Source organism: Akebia trifoliata, unplaced genomic scaffold, assembly GCF_017979445.1.
Source record: "Akebia trifoliata isolate Shusen 1 unplaced genomic scaffold, ASM1797944v1 Contig00845, whole genome shotgun sequence".
In the NCBI taxonomy this organism is placed as follows: Eukaryota; Viridiplantae; Streptophyta; class Magnoliopsida; order Ranunculales; family Lardizabalaceae; genus Akebia; species Akebia trifoliata.
Window position 1 is genome coordinate 1 of NW_028237262.1, and position 21,232 is coordinate 21,232.

A 21,232-nucleotide genomic window follows, 5' to 3' on the forward strand; every position below is an offset into this window, starting at 1 on the left:
ATTATCACACTCCCAACATAGATCCATTGCAGCACTTTAGGCCACTCCCAACATAGAACCATGTTCTAGCACTTTCGATAACTAAGTTTTAAACTAGCTACTATTGGCATTTGTTTTTCATTAGTCTTTTCTAAGTATCGAGCAATGAACATTGGCTGTGGAAACATTGAAGAAGACTTGTGGCCTTGAAGTTATTGAACGGTGTAAAACTGAACATAAAACTTATGTCATACCAACTTAATTTGTGAAGTTCTTTGGTGATTTACTTATGAATTGGTGTGGGATTAGTAAAAGTTAGTGTGGCAATATCAATTCTCTTTTCATTATTTATTTTAGAGTTTTCAATGTATGCAGGTTGGAGGACATAGGTTAAATGTATAATATATATATACATATATATATATATATATATGAAAAAAAAAACTTATAGCAACGGATATTAATATGCGCTGCTAGATGTCTTATATTCTATTTTTTTTTAAATTGATCTATTGTAGTGGATTTTAATATCTGTAGCTATATGTAGTATATTCTATATGTTCAAAAATTACCTGTTGCAATGGATATTAATATCCGCCACTATATGTAGTATATTCTATTTATTAAAAATTGACCTATATTGCAGTAGATATTAATATTCGCCGTTATATGTAGTATATTTTATTTATAAAATTGACCTATTGCAGTAGATATTAATATCCGCCGCTATATGTAGTATATTTTATTTGTAAAAAAATTGACCTATTGCAACGGATATTAATATCCGCCACTATATATAATATATTTTATTTATAAAAAAATTGACCTATTACAACGGATTTTAATATCCGCCGCTATATGTATTATATTCTATTTGTTAAAAAAATGACCTATTGCAGCGAATCTTAATATCCGCCACTATATGTATTACCTGCAACAGCGGAACAAGTTATCCGCTAGTATATTTAGTGACTGAGGCAACTACGTCTGATCTTGGATCCACTGCTCATTCGCTGCAATAGCCTTTACCGAAGGAAAAAGTACCCTGTAGCGGCGAAAAAATCCGTCGCTGTAGATCAAAAATCCGTGGGCTTCTATTCTTCTTAAAGAGAGGTCGACAAATCACCCTCAAGAGATTTAGTTCTTCAATAACCCTATCTTTCCCTCTTGTTTATCCAAATCCAATCATGTGAGAGACCCCTCCTACAAACGAAATCATTATTTCATATGTGTACTGTCTTTGATTTATTCAGATTTTCTCAATTTCAACCCACACGACTTCTCTTTCGTGAATTTGCTGAAGATATAATTAAGGACTCTTTCTTTCCAATACTTTTTTCATTGTGATCTCCATCTTAATTGTTATTTCTTGTGAGAGGTAGGGTTCCTTGTGGAGTCCTATTTGGTTAGTTAGGAATTGTGGTACACTAGGTTTTTAATTTTGGCCTTATGATCTGGGCATTTAAAGGTTTTTTTTATTTCGTTGAAATTTCTGGGTTTCATTTAGACTTGGATTTCTAGTAAAATATTTTAGGAAAAATGTTATTGGGCTAATGAAGCTTGAGGTGTTTTAAAATTTCAGAGCTTCTTTTTAATTGGTTATGGGTTTACTGTTTTAAATTATTTTTAGGGAAAATTATTAAAATAATAATATATTAATTTATAATTATTTAAAAAAGAATACTTTTTTTTCCAATTTATCAAAAAAGTAAGAGTTGTGATAATATGACTTGCTAGGTGGCATACTCAATCGACTCCCTAAAGCGGATAAGTTCGAGAACCGTAGATCTGTATGCCTCGAGATATACAACTCCCTCGATTTCTTTGGACTCTGAATTGGCGAAGCCTCATTATCTTTGAACTTAAATTTGAAGAAGTCACGGTTTCTTTGGACTCAGCATTGGTGAAGCCTCAATTTTTTGGGCTTGAATAGAGTCTGAATTTCTTTGGATTCTGAATTGGGCAAACTTCGATGTATTTGGGCCTAAACTTAATAGAGTCTCACAATGTTTGGACTCTGAATTGGTGAAAGCCCATTCTGTTTGAGTTGCAACTTGACGAAGTCCCACTATATTTGGACTCAAAATATGTAGGATATTGCTATAAATGCATGATTCAATTAATGTGTAGGTTACTAGATTAAATGCAATCAAATTTGAACAGGTCAAGCCTACTTTCTTGGTCTTGAGATGACGAGCTTCTTTTAATAAACCTGATTATGATATATTTGGACTCATTTTGATGATTGATTCTTATCAAGTCACGATTGCTCATCATGACATGACACTAGTTAAACGATAACTAACAGGCTACCTCTGGCAAGTAGGAATTTTTTGAAAAAATACCCATAGTTTAAGGAGGGTAGTGAGGATTAGAGAATCAATTGCCAATTTGACGTCGATAAGACGCGGTAGACTCGAATGACACACTAAAACAAATGATGACACCCTTTTGAAATTTCAAGACCCCTAAGATTATCATGTGTGCAATATTGAAACAATTTTTCTTTTTAAAAACTTGATGTGATCTCAGAATTTGACAAACATTGTAGAATCAGATTTTCCTTTTTAAGGATTGAAATTGATCTGCCTTTTCCCTTTTGGATCATTGAATCTAATGAAGATGTTTTTTAAGGTTTTAGATGATTTCGATGTCTTCTGAGTGTTCACCAGCTTAGGCACCAATATTGCCTCTCACTTGAGTTGAATTCTTTGTTGGAGAGATGAACTTCGAGGGAACCTATAGAAAAAAAAAATGCTTATTGTGTTGTTGCTTTTTGTATAAAGCATAAAACATAAAGATAGAAATATATTTTTTGTTAGTAATTATTTATTAGTATAAAATAATTATTTTACTACCTATTGTATGAAATATAAAATATGAAGATAGAATTTCTTTTTTCCTATTTGGTAACCATTTATTACATAAAATAGATACTTTGTTATCTACTGTACAAATCCCAGATATAAAGAAACTTTCTTTTGATTGCTAATTATTTACTATTAAAAATAGGGTTGTAACTTGGGCGGGCCAAGCCTGAATCCTTTGGGTTGAACCTGACCTTGGGTTAGGTCTAGGCATAGTTAGCTTGGGTTCATCCTCGGGTTCGGGAAAAAAAAATGCCCGATTCAAATTGGGTTGGATTTGGGCGTTGATATCAACCAACATGATTTGCCCGAACCCAAACTTAATGTGATTATAAGTTAAAAGTATTTCAAAATATATGTTTTTGTTTATCTATGTATAAAAAATAATGTGTGACTATTTTCATTAAATAAATAATTACTTCATTATATATATTTTTTGTTTAAGTGTAATTCCATATTTTCATACAGTGATTATATTAAAATTTTAAATGTTTTCTTTTGTTGAAATTTGCTATTAACAAAAAAAAAAATTACTTTAAAGAATATTCTTATTCCTTTTTTTTTTTTCTTTTTTAAATTTGCTAGCTAATAAATTTATGTATATAAAATTTTGAAATACATTTTTAGGACAAATAATTGTAAATTTTAAGTTCTTTTACACGCCACTTATCTTTATATAAATCTTTATCAATAGTAAATTACCTACTATTAATGAAGAATGAATTAACCTGACCAATACGACTTGGGTTGGGTTCGGATTAAGCATTTCATGCCTGAGATTGGGTTGGTGGTTATCAAGTTAGGGTTGAGTGCAGGTTGATCCCCATTCTGGCCCAACCCACTCAAGTTGCAGCCCTATTATAAAATAAAGAGAGATTTACACGGCAGACCTAGCTGTTGCATTTTTATTATAAAAACTCTCTTGGAATTCTGACAACTCCAAGGGAACCTTGCTTTATGAAGTTTGTTACCCACCAAAACTCACTTTATCAAGTTTGAGATCCATGTCATAAATTTCAAATTTATGTGGTTAATTTGTTACGTAACATTCCTTGGAGTGGATTCTAACGAAATCAATTTGTAGCATTCAAAATATATGATCTGAGGCACAAGTTTGTAAAGGACAAAATTGTAAGAACTTAAAAAAAAAGAGAGTTAATTTTAAATGTTGAATTTTAGTTTTAAATTTGGGATTTTGATAGCCAACCTTTTTCAACATCCATGATGAAGCTTAAAAAGTTTTTGTTTTTTGAATTTTTTCTTTCAAATCTGAGTTTTTTCCATGAATTTTTAAAGGCTGTGTTGTTGGATTGCTATTTTGTTAATCCATGTGGGCCCAAAAATCCTTAGGAAGATTTGAAATATTATCAAGTTAGTCATGGTTGTCGAATTCATAAAGTAAGGTTATGCAGGTAACAAATGTATAAAGTAAGGGAGTTTTTGTAATCAAATTGCAATGGATAGATTTGCCCAATAAATCTCTCTAAAATAAATACTTTGTCGTTGATTTTCTCTTCTCTTCTCTCCCCCACTTAACTTTTTAAATAAGAAAAATGGAGAGAAACTCATTTATTTTCTCGTCTCTTCTCTCCATTTCTCTCAATCCAAACACAACGTTAGACACATTGACTTACATTTCCTCTGGATCAGAGGTGAGCACATTTGATTAATAAAGAGAACAAAAATGACTCGGGCTAACCTATCTAAAAAAATGACTCTTATTATTTGACTCGTTTGATACAAAAATGACTCATACGAGTCAACCCAATATCAGGTTAGGGAGAATGGTTTTAAATCTCGTTTGAGACCAAGACAACTCGTCCAATAATCTCAGTATTGTTCACCAACGAGACGGATAGACAAGTCAAACATATTATACGAGATTTAAAATCACAGTTAATTTTTCTCATTGTTAAACGAGATGACTCAAATATATCAGAAAAACTCGTCCGAGACGACTCGGTCTCGTCCAAAACGAGTTTTAAAACCATTGTTCGAGAAACTAAAAAGATGATTTTCGTCAACAAGAATTGAACATTTCAGAAGATGTAATTATCACTAAAATTGAATTTGTTGCTCTGTCTCTAACTTCTTCACCGTTTCAAGTTGACTTCAAGACTTCAAATTGACACTTTTTTCCTTAAAAAAAAAAAAACCCAAAAAAATTGAGATTTTTGATGAATTAAAGAAATGGAAACTCAGCAGCAGCAATCATGGAGGTTGAAACTCTCATTCAGGAACGCTACAATCCTCGTTTGTTTCTTCAATATTGTTACTGTTCTTCTTCTTCTTCAAGGATTTCTCTCTGCTCTCTGTAACAAAAAACTTTCTCCAAATCAATCAGATTCAGGTTTTCCCCTCTCTCATTACTATTCTTTTTTTTTTTTTTTTGTTTCTTTGCGATTGTTGATTTTGCTCACTTATACTGTTTTAGTCATTTAAAACGACAATTTCAAGATCAATTATTCACATAATCAATTGATGAAGAATAACAAATGTTCTTTAAATCGTAGGATTTTCAAAACCTAATTTGTTGAATGAAATTAAAGCCCCTCTTTGGCCTTGAAGTTTTTAGGTTTAATGTGAAATCCAGAGGAATGGCGTAGTGTTTGGGGGTTTTTCTTAGTGCACCCACCAGAAAGAAAAAAAAGGGTAAAATCCTCAAATATGACCTTGTTGTTGAATTGGAGAAAGGTGGTGATGGGGCAAGAAACTAAGAATGGTGTTTAACTTTTATGTTTGGGATAAGTTTTAGAGTTGGGGATGGTAGGGCTTACCCATTATATACTGGTATGTGGTTGCATAATTATCCCAAAGAAAAAAAATAAGTGAAATATATTTGAGGGAAATGAATGGAAACAAGAGAAAATATGAAAAACAACCACAACACAATAATTTACGTGGTTCACCCAACAAGGGCTATGTTGCAAAAATTGAAAAAAAAAAAGAGCAAGGGCTATGTTGTGAAAATTGACAAAAAAAAGTATGCAATGCAAAAGAAAGAAGAAATCTCAAAAAATAGATGTTTACGAAATTTACCCTTTTTTGGACCAAGTCCTTGGAGGAGATTGATCCTCTTCACTGTATCAATTAAATGTTACAAAGGTAAACCCTTCCCCACTTCCTCTCTCTCTCATTTGTTTTGTTTCTCAACAAGAAAACCCTTGGTTGAATTTATATATTTATACTAAAATCTATTTACATAAATATCCTTAGTTCCATAAATAATTCCCATGGGTAATCCAATGGGATGTTTTTTCACTATCAATGTTGGAGAAAAGTATAAGGTTCAATTTATGGAAAATACCTTATAATGAGAAGGAAAATCCACAAGTGCTTTCCTTACCAACACATGCCATCAAATCCATCTACCTTGCTCTAACTTTTTTATATTTATGTATGAAAAGTATAATATATTGAAGAAAGAAGGGAGAACAAAGTACAAGGAGGCCTAACTTTATTGTCGTAGGGATGCAGATCAAAAGTTCTCTCAAACAGTTTCAAAAATAGTAAGTCTTTTCGAAAAACCTCTAGAAATCCTCTCCAAAGAAAAAAACCCCATCAAAGTCTCACATGGAGGGAAAAAATACAAGAGATCAAAAGGCCCCTACATAAATAGATTGGGTATACCCTCAATTCAATATCCTAATAATCTCCACCTTGATACCAAATCACACCTTTGTGTTACCAAATAGTTGCTCTTAACTTTTCTTGAAAACTAGAAAAGTTAAGTTTCACTCTAATATCTCTACTTGGTTCGGCTTTGTAAGATGTCTGCAAGATGTCCTTAGTCTTTTTGACTGAGCATTCCTGGAAACTGCAATTTGGTCTCTTCTTGTCACATCCAAAGTTGCGTTCTTTGTTTGGTTAGCTTCTCTTGAGACGATTCTAACTTTGGACAACGTGATTATGCATGGTCTCTCAATTGCAAACTTTTGTTTCCTTTGTAAGAAGAATTGTGAATCCGGAAATCATATTCTTTTGCATTGTCCATTTTGTAGCTCTGTTTGGTCCCATTTTCTATCTCTCATCTAGTTGGATTGGATTTCCCCTTGTGCTATTTTTGATCTTTTCCTTGGGTGGAATTATAATGTTTTCTCCAATAGAAAAAGATATTTATGGTCTATCCTTCCTTTTGCTGCTTGTTGGGGCCTCTGGAAAGAGAGGAACATAAGGGTTTTATAGGGAGAGGAAAAAAGTTCTGTATGAGGTCATTTTTGATATTTAGGGCTTACTTTTCTTTTGGTGTAAACTTTGTAAAGACTTCCAAGGGGTGTACTAAGAAGATTTTGTCTTCAAGTGGGAGACGGTTTGTAATGTTTAGTTGTTAGGGAGGGGTTGGCTTTTGCTCTGCTTAGCTATGTTTTTTTTCTTTTCTTTTTGTTCTCTTTTTTCCTTTTTCTTGTGAAGGGACTACCTCGACCTCTTGTTCTTTTTTTCAATAAATTTTATACTTATAAAAAAGAAGCAGATTGTCCTCAGTCTTTACCTAGACCAATCGACTTTTACTGTATTCAACAATTATCGGATGTAGTGATATTAAACCAGTATGTGTCTTGACCTCTTGTGATGAACTAGATTCTCGGCCAACCGAATGGTGCACATGTTGTCACAAATAGTTCCGTGATTTGCATACAATACCCCATCTCACTCATCAATCTTCTAAGCCATACCACTTCTTTTGATGCTTCTGTTGCCGTCATGTACTCCGCCATGGTAGTAAATAGAACAATCGTATCTTGGAGCCTTGACACCCAATTTATCGGTACATTTGCAAAACGAAATGCATATGCATTTGTTGATCTTTCCTTATCAAGATCATCGACAAAGTTCGCATCCATGAAATCTTGCATTGAATTGGAGCCCTTCTTATATGTGATTGTATAATTATTAAAGCCTCTCAAATACCGAAAGACCCACTTTGTAGCTTTCCAATTAACTTTACTGGGGTTTGCCTGATACCAGCTGCATGCACAATGTCTGGTCTAGTGCACACCATGACAAACATTTGTCAGACTTTCTTTTTCTTCTTTGTTATCATGACTTTTCTTTCACATCTTTCAATTACTACAAGGATGGGTCATGGCATCATAATCAATTTGTAAGGTAGGATTAGACAAGATTTACATGACAAACTTCTTCTAAACCCCATCCAATGGACATAATGCAGAAATATTAGAGAACTCTAGTCTTTTGGAGGAGTCTAGAAGTCTCTAGATTGTTTAGTCTTGTAAAGCAATGCAAAGATGTACAAACAAGTACGAATAGTCTAGGAAAGTCTGTGGATATCCTTAGGATATTGTAGAATTATGAACCACGTCTATTATGAGAAACCAGTAGGGAATCACTCTCATTGACCGAAAGTGTCAAGACTTACCAATGTGCTTTTTCTTAAACTAAATATATTTTTTTTTCCGGGTAATTTTTTAGTAATAAAGCTCATTTTGGGAGGTTGGCTTTTCTATGAATGAAAACAAATGCCATGCGCTCAAAATCTTGTTAATAGCTTTGATTTATAGTTACATTCAAGAGCTATTAGCTGGACATTGATATCATTTGAGAAGTGAGAAGCTTATTATCTTAAATTGAACAAATACTGACCATGGTAAATAGAATTATAGATACGCGCTGGGGGGGGGGGGGTGTTCACGCTAGAGTGCGTTCTTGGCATAAGTTTTGATAGTTCAAGTATTTCTTTGATATAAGTTTTGATATCTATGCTTCTCTTCCCTGTACTTTGTCTTTATTAATAATGATCATTTGTTCAGTAATGAGCTTGCTATGTTACTAGAATGTGTTGTTGCACTAACATTTCAAAATGCAGTGCAACTGAGATACATTGTAGAGTCTGAAGAGATGCGCCGTGCTATGGAGCCCTTGGAACTTATAAAAAGAGTAAGCATGACAGGCCTTCTCAAAATGAGTAATTATCTTTACTATTATAATGAGAGGAGGTGGAGTAGAAGTGGTTCAACTCCAAATTTTGGATCCGGAAAATGCCCACACCTTTATATTTAAAGTTAATATAATCAGGGTCATTTTGGTCAAAAACAAAGAAAATTGCCGCCCACTCCACTACCCTAGAATCATGTTAGTTAATTTTCAAAATTACAAAAATATCATTTTTTTACTATGTAACATACAAAACCCTTTAATCAATGTTTTAAGTTACAAATAAGCCCTTTTGATACATGTGCGTTTGCACTGCCACCTTCTAGTGATATCTAATGAACTTGCTTCCTCCGGTTCGGCTTTCAATTTTGGATACATTATATCTTGATGTTAATATTTCCTCTATAGGTAAGGGAAATTAAGCAAGAAGCATACACAGAACCAGAGGTAGTGCAACCAAAAGTGTCAAAGCAAACTACTGCTGCAGTGGATCTTTCAAAGAGGTTGAAGGATATTCGTACTTTGAATGATGCTAACAACCAGAAAGGTGATTATCTGAGGTTCTAGCAATCGTTTATAGCCATCAAGATTTTTTGTTTTTTTCAGACTGCTTCATGTTGTCTATATTTACGCACGCAAGTATATGTATCGAAACAAGTAATAAAGTGATAAGAAAGTATCGTTCCCACGGAGATTAAATACCAATCTATTGCTAATTACCAATTTATCTCACTCTAATTTTATCCAAACAAAAGTAAAAATATGAATTAAAACTAAACAAGAAAACTAACGGAGAAAATTAACTTGCAGATTTAAAATCAATGAGTGATAAAATCTAGGTTTATAATTTCCCCTAAACAATCCACTTGATTTAATTCTCCTTCCCTCTATGATAAATTAATCCACTATGATTGTCATCCAAGAATACTAAATTCTCTACAAGCCTCTTCCGATGGTCATGTAAAAATACCCTTCTAGACTAATTCCCTATATGCCTATGAGAATCAAATCAAGAAGAATTCATTAAGAATAAGTTCTCATAAGGAATGCACATGCAACTTGAGTATATTCCTATCTCAAATTAGCATATGTTAATCTATCTAGGTCATGAACACAAAATAACTCTGTCGATATTATTAAGGTTCACCAAATCAATTCAATCAATGATCAGTTAATCAAATCGCATTAAACATTGGACAGAATAAACAATCACATGTGGGATCATAGAAGAAAGAAAGAAAACTAATCAAATATAATGAATGGATTCCATTATAACCCTAGAATAGAAATTAGTTCTTCATTGAAAAGAAAACAAAATCATAAAAGTATTTAGCCATTCTTAGATTACAAAATTAAGAGAAAAGTTAAAGTTAAAGAAGATAAAACTCAAGAGCCGATCTCCAATTCCTGTCCTCCTTCTCAATTTTCTGCCTCCAAGAAAAACCCAAAAACTTCTGTCCCCAAATAAGGTTTAAACTTTCCTATTTATAGGTATGGAGTCATTAGGGTTTAAGAGTCCCAAAATCCGTCTCTAATTCGGTCACCACAAATTAACGTGTAAAGCTGAAAACGTAAGCAGGCCATGGCCTCCCAATATATCATGCCGCGGCTTGTATTTTTATATTTCTGTTATGCCATTCTTGAATTCCCGCCGCGGCCTCGTTTTCTATCAAGCTGCGGCTTGAAGACTTTCTAGCTTGTATACTTAGCTTCCTTCTTCCAAGAGTGAACAAATTTGAGTCCAGAATTTCTCCTAAACGTATGCAAACATCTCAATGTTCCATATTGTTCCTAAACTGCAAAATAAACATAAAAATCAAATAAAAACATAGAATCACATAAAAAGTATAAAACAAACTAAACTTAACTAAAAATAACTAAAAGACTCTAAAATTAATAAAATATTATATCTAAAAGTGGTTAATTCGTAGGTATAAAACCTACTCATCACTTCAAAAGCTATTGTTTTGACATGATAAACCTCACAAACAAAAGTTCACCAAAAACTATAGGAGAAGATTGCCTAATCATCTCTAATAATATTATTGATGCTTTATAAAAGATGGTCTGATTTATCTGCTGACAAAATTATGATCCTTAGTGAGCTTCCAAGGGCAAAATCTATCCTTGTTGAGCACCTGAAAAAAATAAGCAAATTATTTGTGTTCATGTTATGAATTTTGATATTTTTTCCCAATTACTTTGTTATTTTATCAATTCTAGAATAGAGGGAGTTAAATTCTAAGCCGATTCTTCTCATCATTAGTTCTTTATGACTTTTATGTTTCACCAGTGTTATTTGTGTTAATAGTACAAAAAGGTTATTAACTAATATTATGGAGTTTTCAGCTCTTGAGGAATGGCGTAAACGGAAGATGGAAAGAGCCAGGCTGCGTGAACTTGAGAAAAACGGAACGGTCACCTCTCAAGCATAAAATCCATATAGATATTGTATATTCCATCCATTCAAAAAATGGTTGGATGATTATTCCTCATTTCAAAAGAAAAAATAAATTTCTGACTTAGTTGAATTTTGAATTATCATCGGGTGTATATTTTCAACTGTTATCTTTTAGTTATGATCAATTCAGAACTTTATGTGCTACTCTATGTTTATGTGATAAAAAATAAAGTGTGACAATTGGAGGTGTTACGTTTTTTCCTGATCAACAACCATCTTCCATGTTTTTTTGGTTTTTGTTTTTCTAACCATTAGCTAATTGTTGTAATTCTTGTGGTCAGGCATTGGATGAGCTTTTGAAAAGTTTGACACATTGCAGGGTTGAGATTGTATTTGCAGTCTACAATATTATAGTCAAGTTTGAGCTTAGACCCATATCTCAGTCGGTTTGGTACATCACAAGGAAACTTTGAGGTCGTGGGTTCAAGTCCAACTTACCCATCCCAAAAAAGAGATTAGTAGTCAGGCATAAAGTTAGATCCTGGTGGTTTGATTGTTGTTTAGATAATTTTCATTCTCTAGCTTGTCCATTGGTCTCGAATCCCGTTTTCACAGGCTCAGAGAAACTATATTAGTTCAATCGAAAGCCAAGAAATATGTGTGCAGATGCAGGGGATACGGTCACCATTCAAGGTTGGTTCTCTTCTGAATATTTATCCATGCCAAAGATCAGCCTTCTTATCCCCTTGATCCAATTCATCGAATCGTGTTTCACAAATCTTACATGAGCCCCATGTGCATACCGTCATAAGTTAGCATATTTACTAACAGCAGACAACTTCAACTGTAATAGAAAACTGTTTAATTCACAAAAAAAATTAGTCTTCCATTAACATCCCCAATGCCTACTTTGTGGCAGCTTTCACCATTCATTTTGGGTTCCCAAGTAGCTCTTTCCCTATGTCACTCCTACCGAAGTTTGATTCCAACGCGTCATACTAGCTTTGATTCCAAGTAGTACAATTCCAACTAATTCAACAAAAAAAGAAAAATGTGGAAGTGTTAGTAGTGCACAAAGTTGTAACATTTACGGTGACAAATGATGTCTCGACTCCATATTTGAAATGTCAATTATTGAGATTATCTTCTTAGATAATCTATATAATAAAATACAACGGTTGTCCCGTTGTTTTCTTTATCTCAATCTTTCTCCCTCGTAAAAAAAAAAAAAGTATAATATTGTATCTCTTTTCAAAAATACTCTCAATTTTATTATGTTATCCATTTTAATAATAACCCTTCAACTTGCAAACTCTAGGTAATAAATAAGTTTCCCAATAATAAGATTGTAAATATGAATTTTATTGTTTTGAAAATTTACGACTAGTGAACTCCCAAATCTGAAATTCAAATCCAAATAGTGAAAAAAGTTTATGTTTTTTATTTTTTACTTTTTTGAAAAATGCTGAAATGACAAAAATAATTTACTGTGATTCTCACAAGTCTAGCGTGGGATGTGCATATAATCATAGATGTGTTTCATCGTGATACAAGTAAAAACCATCTACGATTACGTATGCATGTCCAGCATGACTCTTTTTTTTTTTTTAATACTTTGTCCTCTCTATTCATCTCAACACCACAACATATTCTCGAGATACGTCTAACCAATATATGTCCAAATCGACTGAGTCAAATCGGACCCACGACCCGATTCCAAAATCAGGTTCTTAAACGCGCAATTCTCAATAAATCGATTGTGATCAAAGTTGTAATAAAACAGAATCTGCTTTGTAATTCATGCCAGCTTCATCTCTTCGTTTCATCTCTCACTCTCCCACTGTAATATACTCTCCTCTCAATTTTCTTCTCCAACTCCTCCAACACTCCATCGATCACAAATGTCTGAAACTCACCCAGCAGTCTCACGCTCAAATTTTCTCTCTTGGGTTAACTCAAGACCCTTTTCTTGCAACCAAACTCATCTCATCCTACTCTATCTGCGGATTCCCAAGCCATTCTCGCCTCTTCTTCGAATCAATTCTCCACAAAAACGTGTTCCTATGGAACTCTTTGATCAATGGGTACTCTAAAAATGGAATCCATGAAATGGGTTTTAATCTGTTAAATCGAATGTGTGTTGAGGAGATTAATCCAGATAATTACACTTTATCAACCCTTTTGAAGATTTCTGGTGATATTGGAGATTTAAAAATTGGAGGAGTGATTCATTGTTTGAGTATTAAAATGGGTTTTGTTTGGGATGTCGTTGTAGCAAATTCTTTAATGTCGATGCACTGTAAATGTGAGAGTTTTACAGATCTTTGCAAGGTGTTTGATGAAATGCCGCAGAGAAATTCTGGGTCTTGGAATGTTTTAATCTCTGGGTTTACGGTTTCTGGGAATTCTGTGTTTAATGAGGATGCATGGAGGTTTGTGAAACAGATGCAAATTGAAGGAGTGAGACTAGATGGATTTACTGTTTCTAGTCTTCTTTCCTTGTGTGGCACAAATACTGGAAAGTGGGATCATGGAAGAGAGATCCATTGTTTTATAGTAAAAAATGATCTGGGTTTGGATTCGGATGTTCACGTGGGATCTTGTTTGATCGATATGTACTCAAAGAATAAAAATATAATTACGGGAAGACAGGTTTTTGATCGGATGAAATGTAGAAACATTGTTGCTTGGACAGCAATGATTACGGGTTACGTACAAAATGGAGGTTCAGAGGAAGCTCTGATGCTTTTTCGTGAAATGCAGCTCAGAGGTGGGATAGAACCCAATAGAGTATCTCTTGTAAGCATTCTTCCGACTTGTAGTTCTCTCGCTTGTTTAATGGAAGGGAAACAAATTCATGGATTTTCAATCAGAAAAGAATTCAACAATGAAGTTTCTCTTAGTAATGCATTAATCGACATGTATTCTAAATGTGGGAGCTTGGATTGTGCTAGACGTGTTTTTGATAATGATGCTTTTTGTAAAGATGCAATTTCTTGGAGTTCAATTATTGCTGGATACGGATCACATGGCAAGGGCGATGAAGCCATTTCCCTGTTTCATAAGATGGTTCGACTTGGGATTAAGCCTGATAATATCACATTAGTAGGAGTACTTTCCGCCTGTAGTAGATCCGGATTGGTAACGGAAGGATTTAACATTTATAATTGTGGGATTATCGATTTTGGGATTTCGCCAACAGTGGAGATATGTGCTTGTATGGTCGATATGTTAGGTCGAGCAGGCCAGCTTGATCAAGCATTGAAATTTATTAACTCGATGCCCATGAAACCTGGACCGAGTGTGTGGGGAGCTCTTTTTGGTGCTTGTGTAGTACATGGAAACTCAGAAATGCGGGATTTGGCTTACAAGTTTCTCATTCAATTAGAACCCGAGAACCCATCAAACTATGTATCGCTCTCAAATGCATATGCTTCATTTGGAAAATGGGATGTTGTGGCAAAATTACGAATGGGGATGAAAGGCAGAGGTTTGAGGAAGTTTCCTGGATGTAGTTGGATTAATATAAGTAGCAAGACCCATTATTTCTACGTTGCAGATAAAACACATCCTTGTTCTTCTCGAATTTACGAGGTGTTAGATGACCTCATATTGATGATGAAGAGTGCTCAGTACGATCCTGATTTCAAAAATTTGATGTAGATCTATTGTTTGGTTTATTTGGTTCACAATGTGGTCAATCACCAAGAGTAGATGGTTATTTATTCCGAGAAGTATTAGATCATAATCTTACTATAAAATTATTTAATTTATTCTTGTGCAAATAAAGATTTTAATATGTCTGAATTTGCAACTAATGACATCATGAACAATGATTTTGTTATCTGTTATTGAGATGTAACTTACGTTTGGTCCTTGATAGTGAAGAGCTTTAACATTCATCTTAGAATACTTTCCGAAACATAGAATTTCCCCTACTCTAGATGTAAAAGTACATGATAGGGCTTCATAAATCAGTTTTTCATTTTCTTTATCGTAATGATCCTTAACTATGAAGTTTAATTCATTTATCTTCTTTCAACTTTTATTTTATTTAAAATTTTCAGTAATTTTCTGATTTGAAGGAATAGAAAAACACGAAGATCTCCGTTAAGTTTGCTATCTTCTATCATCTATATCTCTTTTAGCCTATTTTCTAGTTGTTGAGAATACTTGTCAAACTATTGGGATCAACTCTTTACGATAGTTCCTTTAAATCTTCTTTCATCTTGCCTTGAAGCAATCTTGAATAGTAGATTAGTAGGCGTGGATATGAATATACAATCTCATCCGGGCTTACTAAAATTAAAAAAGAAAGAAATATAATTAATAAAAAAAAAAAAAAAGAAACATTACATTCACATATATATGTTCCAAAATAAAGCCTAATTATACATAGCTTCCCACAAGACCCTAATCGAACTATAAATAAACAGTTACAAAACTAGTGGGGACATATCATATGTACACAAATATTTATGTGACAGTAGTACAGAAGCAGGACTACGTGAGTTGCCTCACAATTCTAACAAAGTTCCTTTGATCTCATGCATCTTTGTAAGAGTTTCTCTCATGGTTAAACGGGCTTTTGGTATGTCTGCTGCACAAGCCAGGCCCACTCTTATCACGGAAGCGAAACACTCATCTTCTCTACTTTTCCAGTTACTTGTAGAGCTGCTACTACTGGTTGTGGAAACACTATAGTTGTTATTGCTGCTGTCGTAATCTGAACCATTATTGTTATCAAAGATTCTCGAGTCAATGATTTCCCTAATTCGATTCTTGTCCACAGAAGATGCAAATATATTCAGGTCTAGACCATCTCGAAACATCTCGTCTGTGGGTTTCCTTCCTGTAAATATCTCTAGCAGTAGAATTCCATAGCTGTAGACATCCCCGCTTGTCGAAGCATTACTGCCCAGTCCGTATTCTAGGAAACCAAAACAAAACATTAGATACTTATTTTCTTTATTTTTAATTGGGGTGTAATTAGTAAAAGTTGGTGTGCCAATAGTAGCTCTCACAAAATAACGTTTTTTTTTTCCATGGGTTTGTCTAATAGTATAGTTTGATACCTGGAGCAATGTAGCCAGTGGAACCCATCACTCCAATTGTGCTACTCTGATCCTGTGAAGGATTATTACAAGAGAGAATCCTTGCGAGTCCGAAATCCCCTACATGAGCAACCATGTCTTCGTCCAAAAGGACATTGCCAGGTTTAAGATCACAGTGAACAATAGGTGGTTCACAGTCATGGTGCAGATAATCCATGGCAGAAGCTACATCTATGGCAATGTTCAGTCTCTTCATCAAGTTCAACCTTAGCCCAGACTCGGGGTCGTCTGGATACAACCACTTCTCTAGGCTTCCATTAGACATGAACTCCATAATCAAGGCCTTGAATTCTTCTCCTCTGTGATCAATGCTTGTGCATGAGGTGATGACCTTTACAAGGTTTCGATGCCGAACATTCTTTAGAACTTCACATTCTGCTGTGAAGCTCTTAGAAGCTTTGCTTTGTTTAAGGTCGAGAATCTTGATTGCAATGATGGTTTTCCGACTTTGGTCACCTTCACCGTCACCGTAACCGTCACCGTCACCGCTGATTCCTCTGTAAACCGAACCAAACCCTCCCTTTCCTATTAGATTTTCTGATGCAAAATTATTGGTGGCAGACAGAATCTGTTTGTACGATATCTTCAGTGGTCTCCCTTTGTAAGATGGAGAAAATTTACTTCCCTTTGATTCTCTCTTCTGTTTCTTTTTCTTTTGGACAACAAATACCCATATCAAACATGAAGAAACACAAATTAGTGCAATAAAGCTAACTATAGGGACAATGATCTTGAATGCAATTGATATATTTTGCTTCTTTTTAATTGCACATGTAGGGAGTTTCAGTTTCTCGGTCATCTCTTGATCCCCACTGCAAAGCTTATTATTTCCTTGAAGAGAATTCCAGCTAATGTTCGCGAAGATTCCTTCTCGTGGTACGTATCCTTCCAAATCATTGAAGGAAAGATTCAAGCTCTTCAAAACCCGAAGATTCTGTAAACCATCTGGGATCTGTCCTGAAAGATCATTTAATGAAAGATTCAAGGTTTCTAGAGCTGCTAATCGTCCCATTGAATTTGGGATTGAGCCGTTGAGTTTGTTCTTAGCCATGATAAGTGTAACCAAGCTCGAACAGCCATCGATGGTTTCTGGAATATTGCCGGACAGCTTGTTATCTGAAGTATCCAGGAATCCCAACTGCGACAACTTTCCTACTTCAATGGGCAAAGAACCACTTAAAGCATTCCCACCCAAATGCAGCTCATATAAATTTGAGAGTCTGAAAATCTTCGTTGGAATGCTTCCATTCAATCTGTTCTTGGCGAGATCCAATAAGTTCAGATTCTGACAGTCACCTATACTCTCAGGAATTCTTCCGGAAAACTGATTAGCTCCCATGATAAGCTGAAAAAGCTGAGTAAGATTGCTGAAGCTGTTCGGTATTTCTCCAAAGAACATGTTCTGTTGCAGAGAAAATTTGTTTAAATTTTTAAGTAGTCCTATGGAGTTGGGTATTAAACCTCGGAAAGAATTTTGCTGCAGATCCAAGACTGTGAGGTTCCGATAGTTCTCCATTCCTATAGGGAAGACCCCGGAAAGATAGTAGTTGTTTCCTAAACAAATTTCTCGAAGATGGGTCGATAGATTGGCTGTTGTAATTGGAAGCTCTCCCGCTAGTTGGTTGGAAGCTAGTATGATAACCTCCAAATGGGTGCAATTAGTGAGCGAATCGAATACTTGACGGTTCATTTCTGTGGTAGAAGACAGAAGATTCATGCCTAGATTCAGAAAATTGAGATTTTTCAGGTTACCAAGTGAAGGGATTACACCTTCAAATCGGTTCGAACCTAAATCGAGGAATTGAATTGTTGATGAATTGGATAAAGAACTTGGTATAGGTCCCTTGAGGTTATTTCGGGACATATAGAGTTCCTTGAGATTGGGAAGAGCAAGCATCATGTCATGTGGTAGCTTTCCTATGAGCTTATTTTCCGCTACGGAGAATAAGATCATAGAGGAGATGTTATAAATTGAATGAGGTATCTCTCCAGTTAGATTGTTTTGAGAGAGATGAAGAATGAGAATTTTTTGGAGACGACCCAACTCATTTGGAATTGTGCCGGAGAAATGGTTTCGTGAGAGGTAGAGATGAGTAAGAGAGGAGAGATTTCCAAATGAAGGAGGGATTGAACCACTAAGATTATTTACTGCAACGTTGAGATGTTTGAGCTTCATTAAAAATCCCAACTGAGAGGGAAGGTTCCCAAGTAATCCGTTATATGAGAGATCGACTTGTCGGAGGTTAGAGCAATGAGAGAGTGTAGTGGGGATGATACTATCAATAGAATTGTTGGAGAGGATGAGACGTTGTAGGAGAGAGAGATGGCCAAACTCTTGAGGAATTGGGCCGTGGAAGAGGTTGTTGGAAAGGTTAAGAATTTTGAGGGAGCTGAGATTAGAGAGTTGTGGAGGAATGGTACCGGACAGACCGAATCCTCCAAGCTGAAGTGATTGGACACGGGGGAGGTTTGGGTTATTGGTGCATGATACGCCGAGCCAATTGCAGATAGATGTACTATGGTTCCATCCCAAGAGAGTATTTTGAGGATCGGAGACTAAACGTTTGAAGGTGACAAGGGCTTCTCTTTCTGTACCACTAACATCGGCATTGTTCATGATGAAAGAATAAATGAGGACAAGGAAGAAAAGCGCATAGCGGGTGCCCTCCATACGGGTTTCCGATCTCGGGTACGCAGGAGATCGCCTCATTGAGATCATATAACTTCTCTTTTTTTTTGTTTTGTTTTGCTAAGCAAGCAAGTGTATTTGTATCGATTAAATATTTTATACAATTAAAAATAATAATAAAAAAAAAACAATTTTTTCAAAACATATCTTTTTCAAGTTACGTTAACATTTTTTTTTTCAAAATATATGGATTAATATTAAATATTTCATGTTAGGGGTAGGGCCCACAGGACCTACAACTGATTAATGAGATTTGGAGTTTTGCAAAATAAATAAGGAATGCTATTGAATATTCCACGTTAAAGTAGGACCCAAAAGAGTTACTTTTGATTATTAACCTCCCATTTCATGGTGGGTAATTAAAAAACTACCCTAAGAATTAATTAGGGCTAGTCACATTATTGCTGAATTATTTTATTTTATATGAGTTAAAAGTTTCGGGATGAGTTGATTTTTAGTGATGATGATCTCTATGATGATGAGATCAACCGATAAGTTCATTCCAAAATTTCTATCTTCATCAAAATTCGTTTATGAAAAAAAAGAGAGGATGATTTACGATTCTTGAACTTCTTTTCATGGGTTTAGAAGTTTAGAAATGGGCTGATTTTTGGTGCGGATGATCTCCTCATCATAGAGATCACCCTCACCAAAAATCAGCTCATTCCGAAATTTTTAACCCATATAAGACAAAACAATTCTGCTATGGTCTGGGTTGCCCATATTAATTTGTGGGGTGCTTTTATAATTACCCTTTAATGGTAGCTTGACTAGTTAATTGCATTTGAAGAGTCAACTATGGGGGGAAATTCTCGAGTTTGGACACGTGGCTCAAACGATTCCGGAAGCATGAACTTGAAGCCCGGATGGACTGCTTGACGGGCACCATTGACAGAACTCCTCGGATACACGGATGTTCAGCTCGAACGTGTATCACCAACCCATCATGTAGCTCAGATGAAGTACTTCGCGGATATCAATGTTAGTATAGATCGACAGGACGAATCTGACAGGTGATCTATCGATTGACAACTTTGACAGGTGATCTATCGATTGACAGCTTTGACAGGTGATCCATTGATTGGTAGTCCTGACAACCCATACCATGTCAGATAAGTCCTGGTAACTCCAGGATTGGCAGAGCAGTTGCAACTACCCCTGCACCTGACATACCAGAGAGTAAGCAAACTGTCCTAGGTCACATCAAGGAATGGCATGGACAACGATCATCATAGACACCTATTTATGGGTGAGGACCATGGAGAAAAGGGGGTTCTCTTTTTTTTCTTCTATCTGAAACTAGATTAAGTTTTACAGATTTGATTATCATAGTCTCTAACTTGATTATTGGAGTGGGCTAATTCATAGGTTCGCCCGAGCAAAGAGAGGAAGGAATATAGTAGAGCAAAAATCTGCATCTACAATTTGGCGCCGTCTGTGGGAATACTTACAAGGAGAAAAATGACCAAGATGGGAAGAGCCAGAGGCGAAACGCGCGGAGAACCATCAAACCCCTTACCAGCAGACTCACCCCCGAATGTTCAAGACCCTATGCTGGTAATGTACAACCTACTTACGGAGATAAGAGAGGAAATGTGTAGGGGGTTGGAGAAGCAGAATGACGAAATAAAGAATATTAGAAGGGAGAATAAGGAACTCCGACAAAAGCTGGGCGAGGGTACATAAATTGAAGAAGGTCCGGGTGGAGAACAAAGCCGAGGTCATACCGTCCGAACTGTAAGGACAGAGGCAGATTGGACCGAGGATTCGGTGGCGATAAAGACGCAGCAGGGAAGCTTAGAAATTAAGGACTTAATGAAGAAAAAGGAAGTAGAGGAAATATTAAGGTGGAGGGACGAGGAACTCGCACGTGGAAAGGACCCCGCGCAAAAGGTACGCATTGCAATCCGGGAACTCAAGGGAACGTCGTTCTCACCAATGATAATGAGTTCGGAACCCCCAAGAGCGTTCCATGCACCGAAATTTGAAACCTATGATGGAACAAGGGATCCTATGGATCACATCCTTCACTACAGGAGCCAGATGGTGTTGTACCAGAATGATGACTCATTACTCTGCAAGTTATTTCCATCAACTCTGAGGCACGGGGCCATGATGTGGTTCCAGGCATTACCAGCTGGGTCCATCATGAACTTTTCCGAGCTAGAAGAAACGTTCGTCAGCTAGTTTGTGCATCTGCGAAAGAAAAAAGGTCAGAGTTAACACTTTGTTCAATCTTCGGTAGGAGGTCGGGGAAAGTATCCGATCTTCCGTAACTCGTTTCCGAACA

General features: G+C 35.5%; 3 protein-coding genes across 3 annotated transcripts; 2 read left to right on the plus strand and 1 right to left on the minus strand.

The window, feature by feature from the left end:
- Positions 1 to 4,876: 4,876 nt before the first annotated feature.
- On the plus strand, positions 4,877 to 11,391 carry LOC147380970 (uncharacterized). The gene is made up of 4 exons (XM_086430991.1): positions 4,877 to 5,196; positions 8,671 to 8,741; positions 9,147 to 9,285; positions 11,088 to 11,391. The coding sequence occupies exons 1-4, from the start codon at positions 5,037 to 5,039 to the stop codon at positions 11,171 to 11,173; spliced, it is 456 nt and encodes a 151-aa protein (XP_086287117.1). The 5' UTR covers positions 4,877 to 5,036; the 3' UTR covers positions 11,174 to 11,391.
- Positions 11,392 to 12,908: 1,517 nt separating this feature from the next.
- Positions 12,909 to 14,946, plus strand: LOC147380971 (pentatricopeptide repeat-containing protein At5g16860-like). The gene has a single exon (XM_086430992.1). The coding sequence runs from the start codon at positions 12,940 to 12,942 to the stop codon at positions 14,800 to 14,802; it is 1,863 nt and encodes a 620-aa protein (XP_086287118.1). The 5' UTR covers positions 12,909 to 12,939; the 3' UTR covers positions 14,803 to 14,946.
- A 549-nt stretch (positions 14,947 to 15,495) lies between these two features.
- Positions 15,496 to 18,964, minus strand: LOC147380972 (uncharacterized). Its single transcript, XM_086430993.1, has 2 exons — positions 16,215 to 18,964; positions 15,496 to 16,069 (listed from the first exon to the last, which is right to left on the minus strand). Exons 1-2 carry the CDS (start codon positions 18,961 to 18,963, stop codon positions 15,657 to 15,659), a joined length of 3,162 nt encoding a protein of 1,053 aa, XP_086287119.1. The 5' UTR covers position 18,964; the 3' UTR covers positions 15,496 to 15,656.
- Between the last annotated feature and the right edge of the window lie 2,268 nt (positions 18,965 to 21,232).

Excerpts from the sequence above, each read along its gene's own strand:
- LOC147380970 (XM_086430991.1), top strand. The coding sequence starts at position 5,037 with ATGGAAACTCAGCAGCAGCAATCATGGAGGTTGAAACTCTCATTCAGG. Across the intron at positions 5,197-8,670 it reads TCCAAATCAATCAGATTCAG|TGCAACTGAGATACATTGTA; the intron begins GTTTTCCCCTCT and ends TTCAAAATGCAG. Across the intron at positions 9,286-11,087 it reads TGATGCTAACAACCAGAAAG|CTCTTGAGGAATGGCGTAAA; the intron begins GTGATTATCTGA and ends TGGAGTTTTCAG.
- LOC147380971 (XM_086430992.1), top strand. The coding sequence starts at position 12,940 with ATGCCAGCTTCATCTCTTCGTTTCATCTCTCACTCTCCCACTGTAATA.
- LOC147380972 (XM_086430993.1), bottom strand. The coding sequence starts at position 18,963 with ATGAGGCGATCTCCTGCGTACCCGAGATCGGAAACCCGTATGGAGGGC. Across the intron at positions 16,070-16,214 it reads CACTGGCTACATTGCTCCAG|AATACGGACTGGGCAGTAAT; the intron begins GTATCAAACTAT and ends TTGGTTTCCTAG.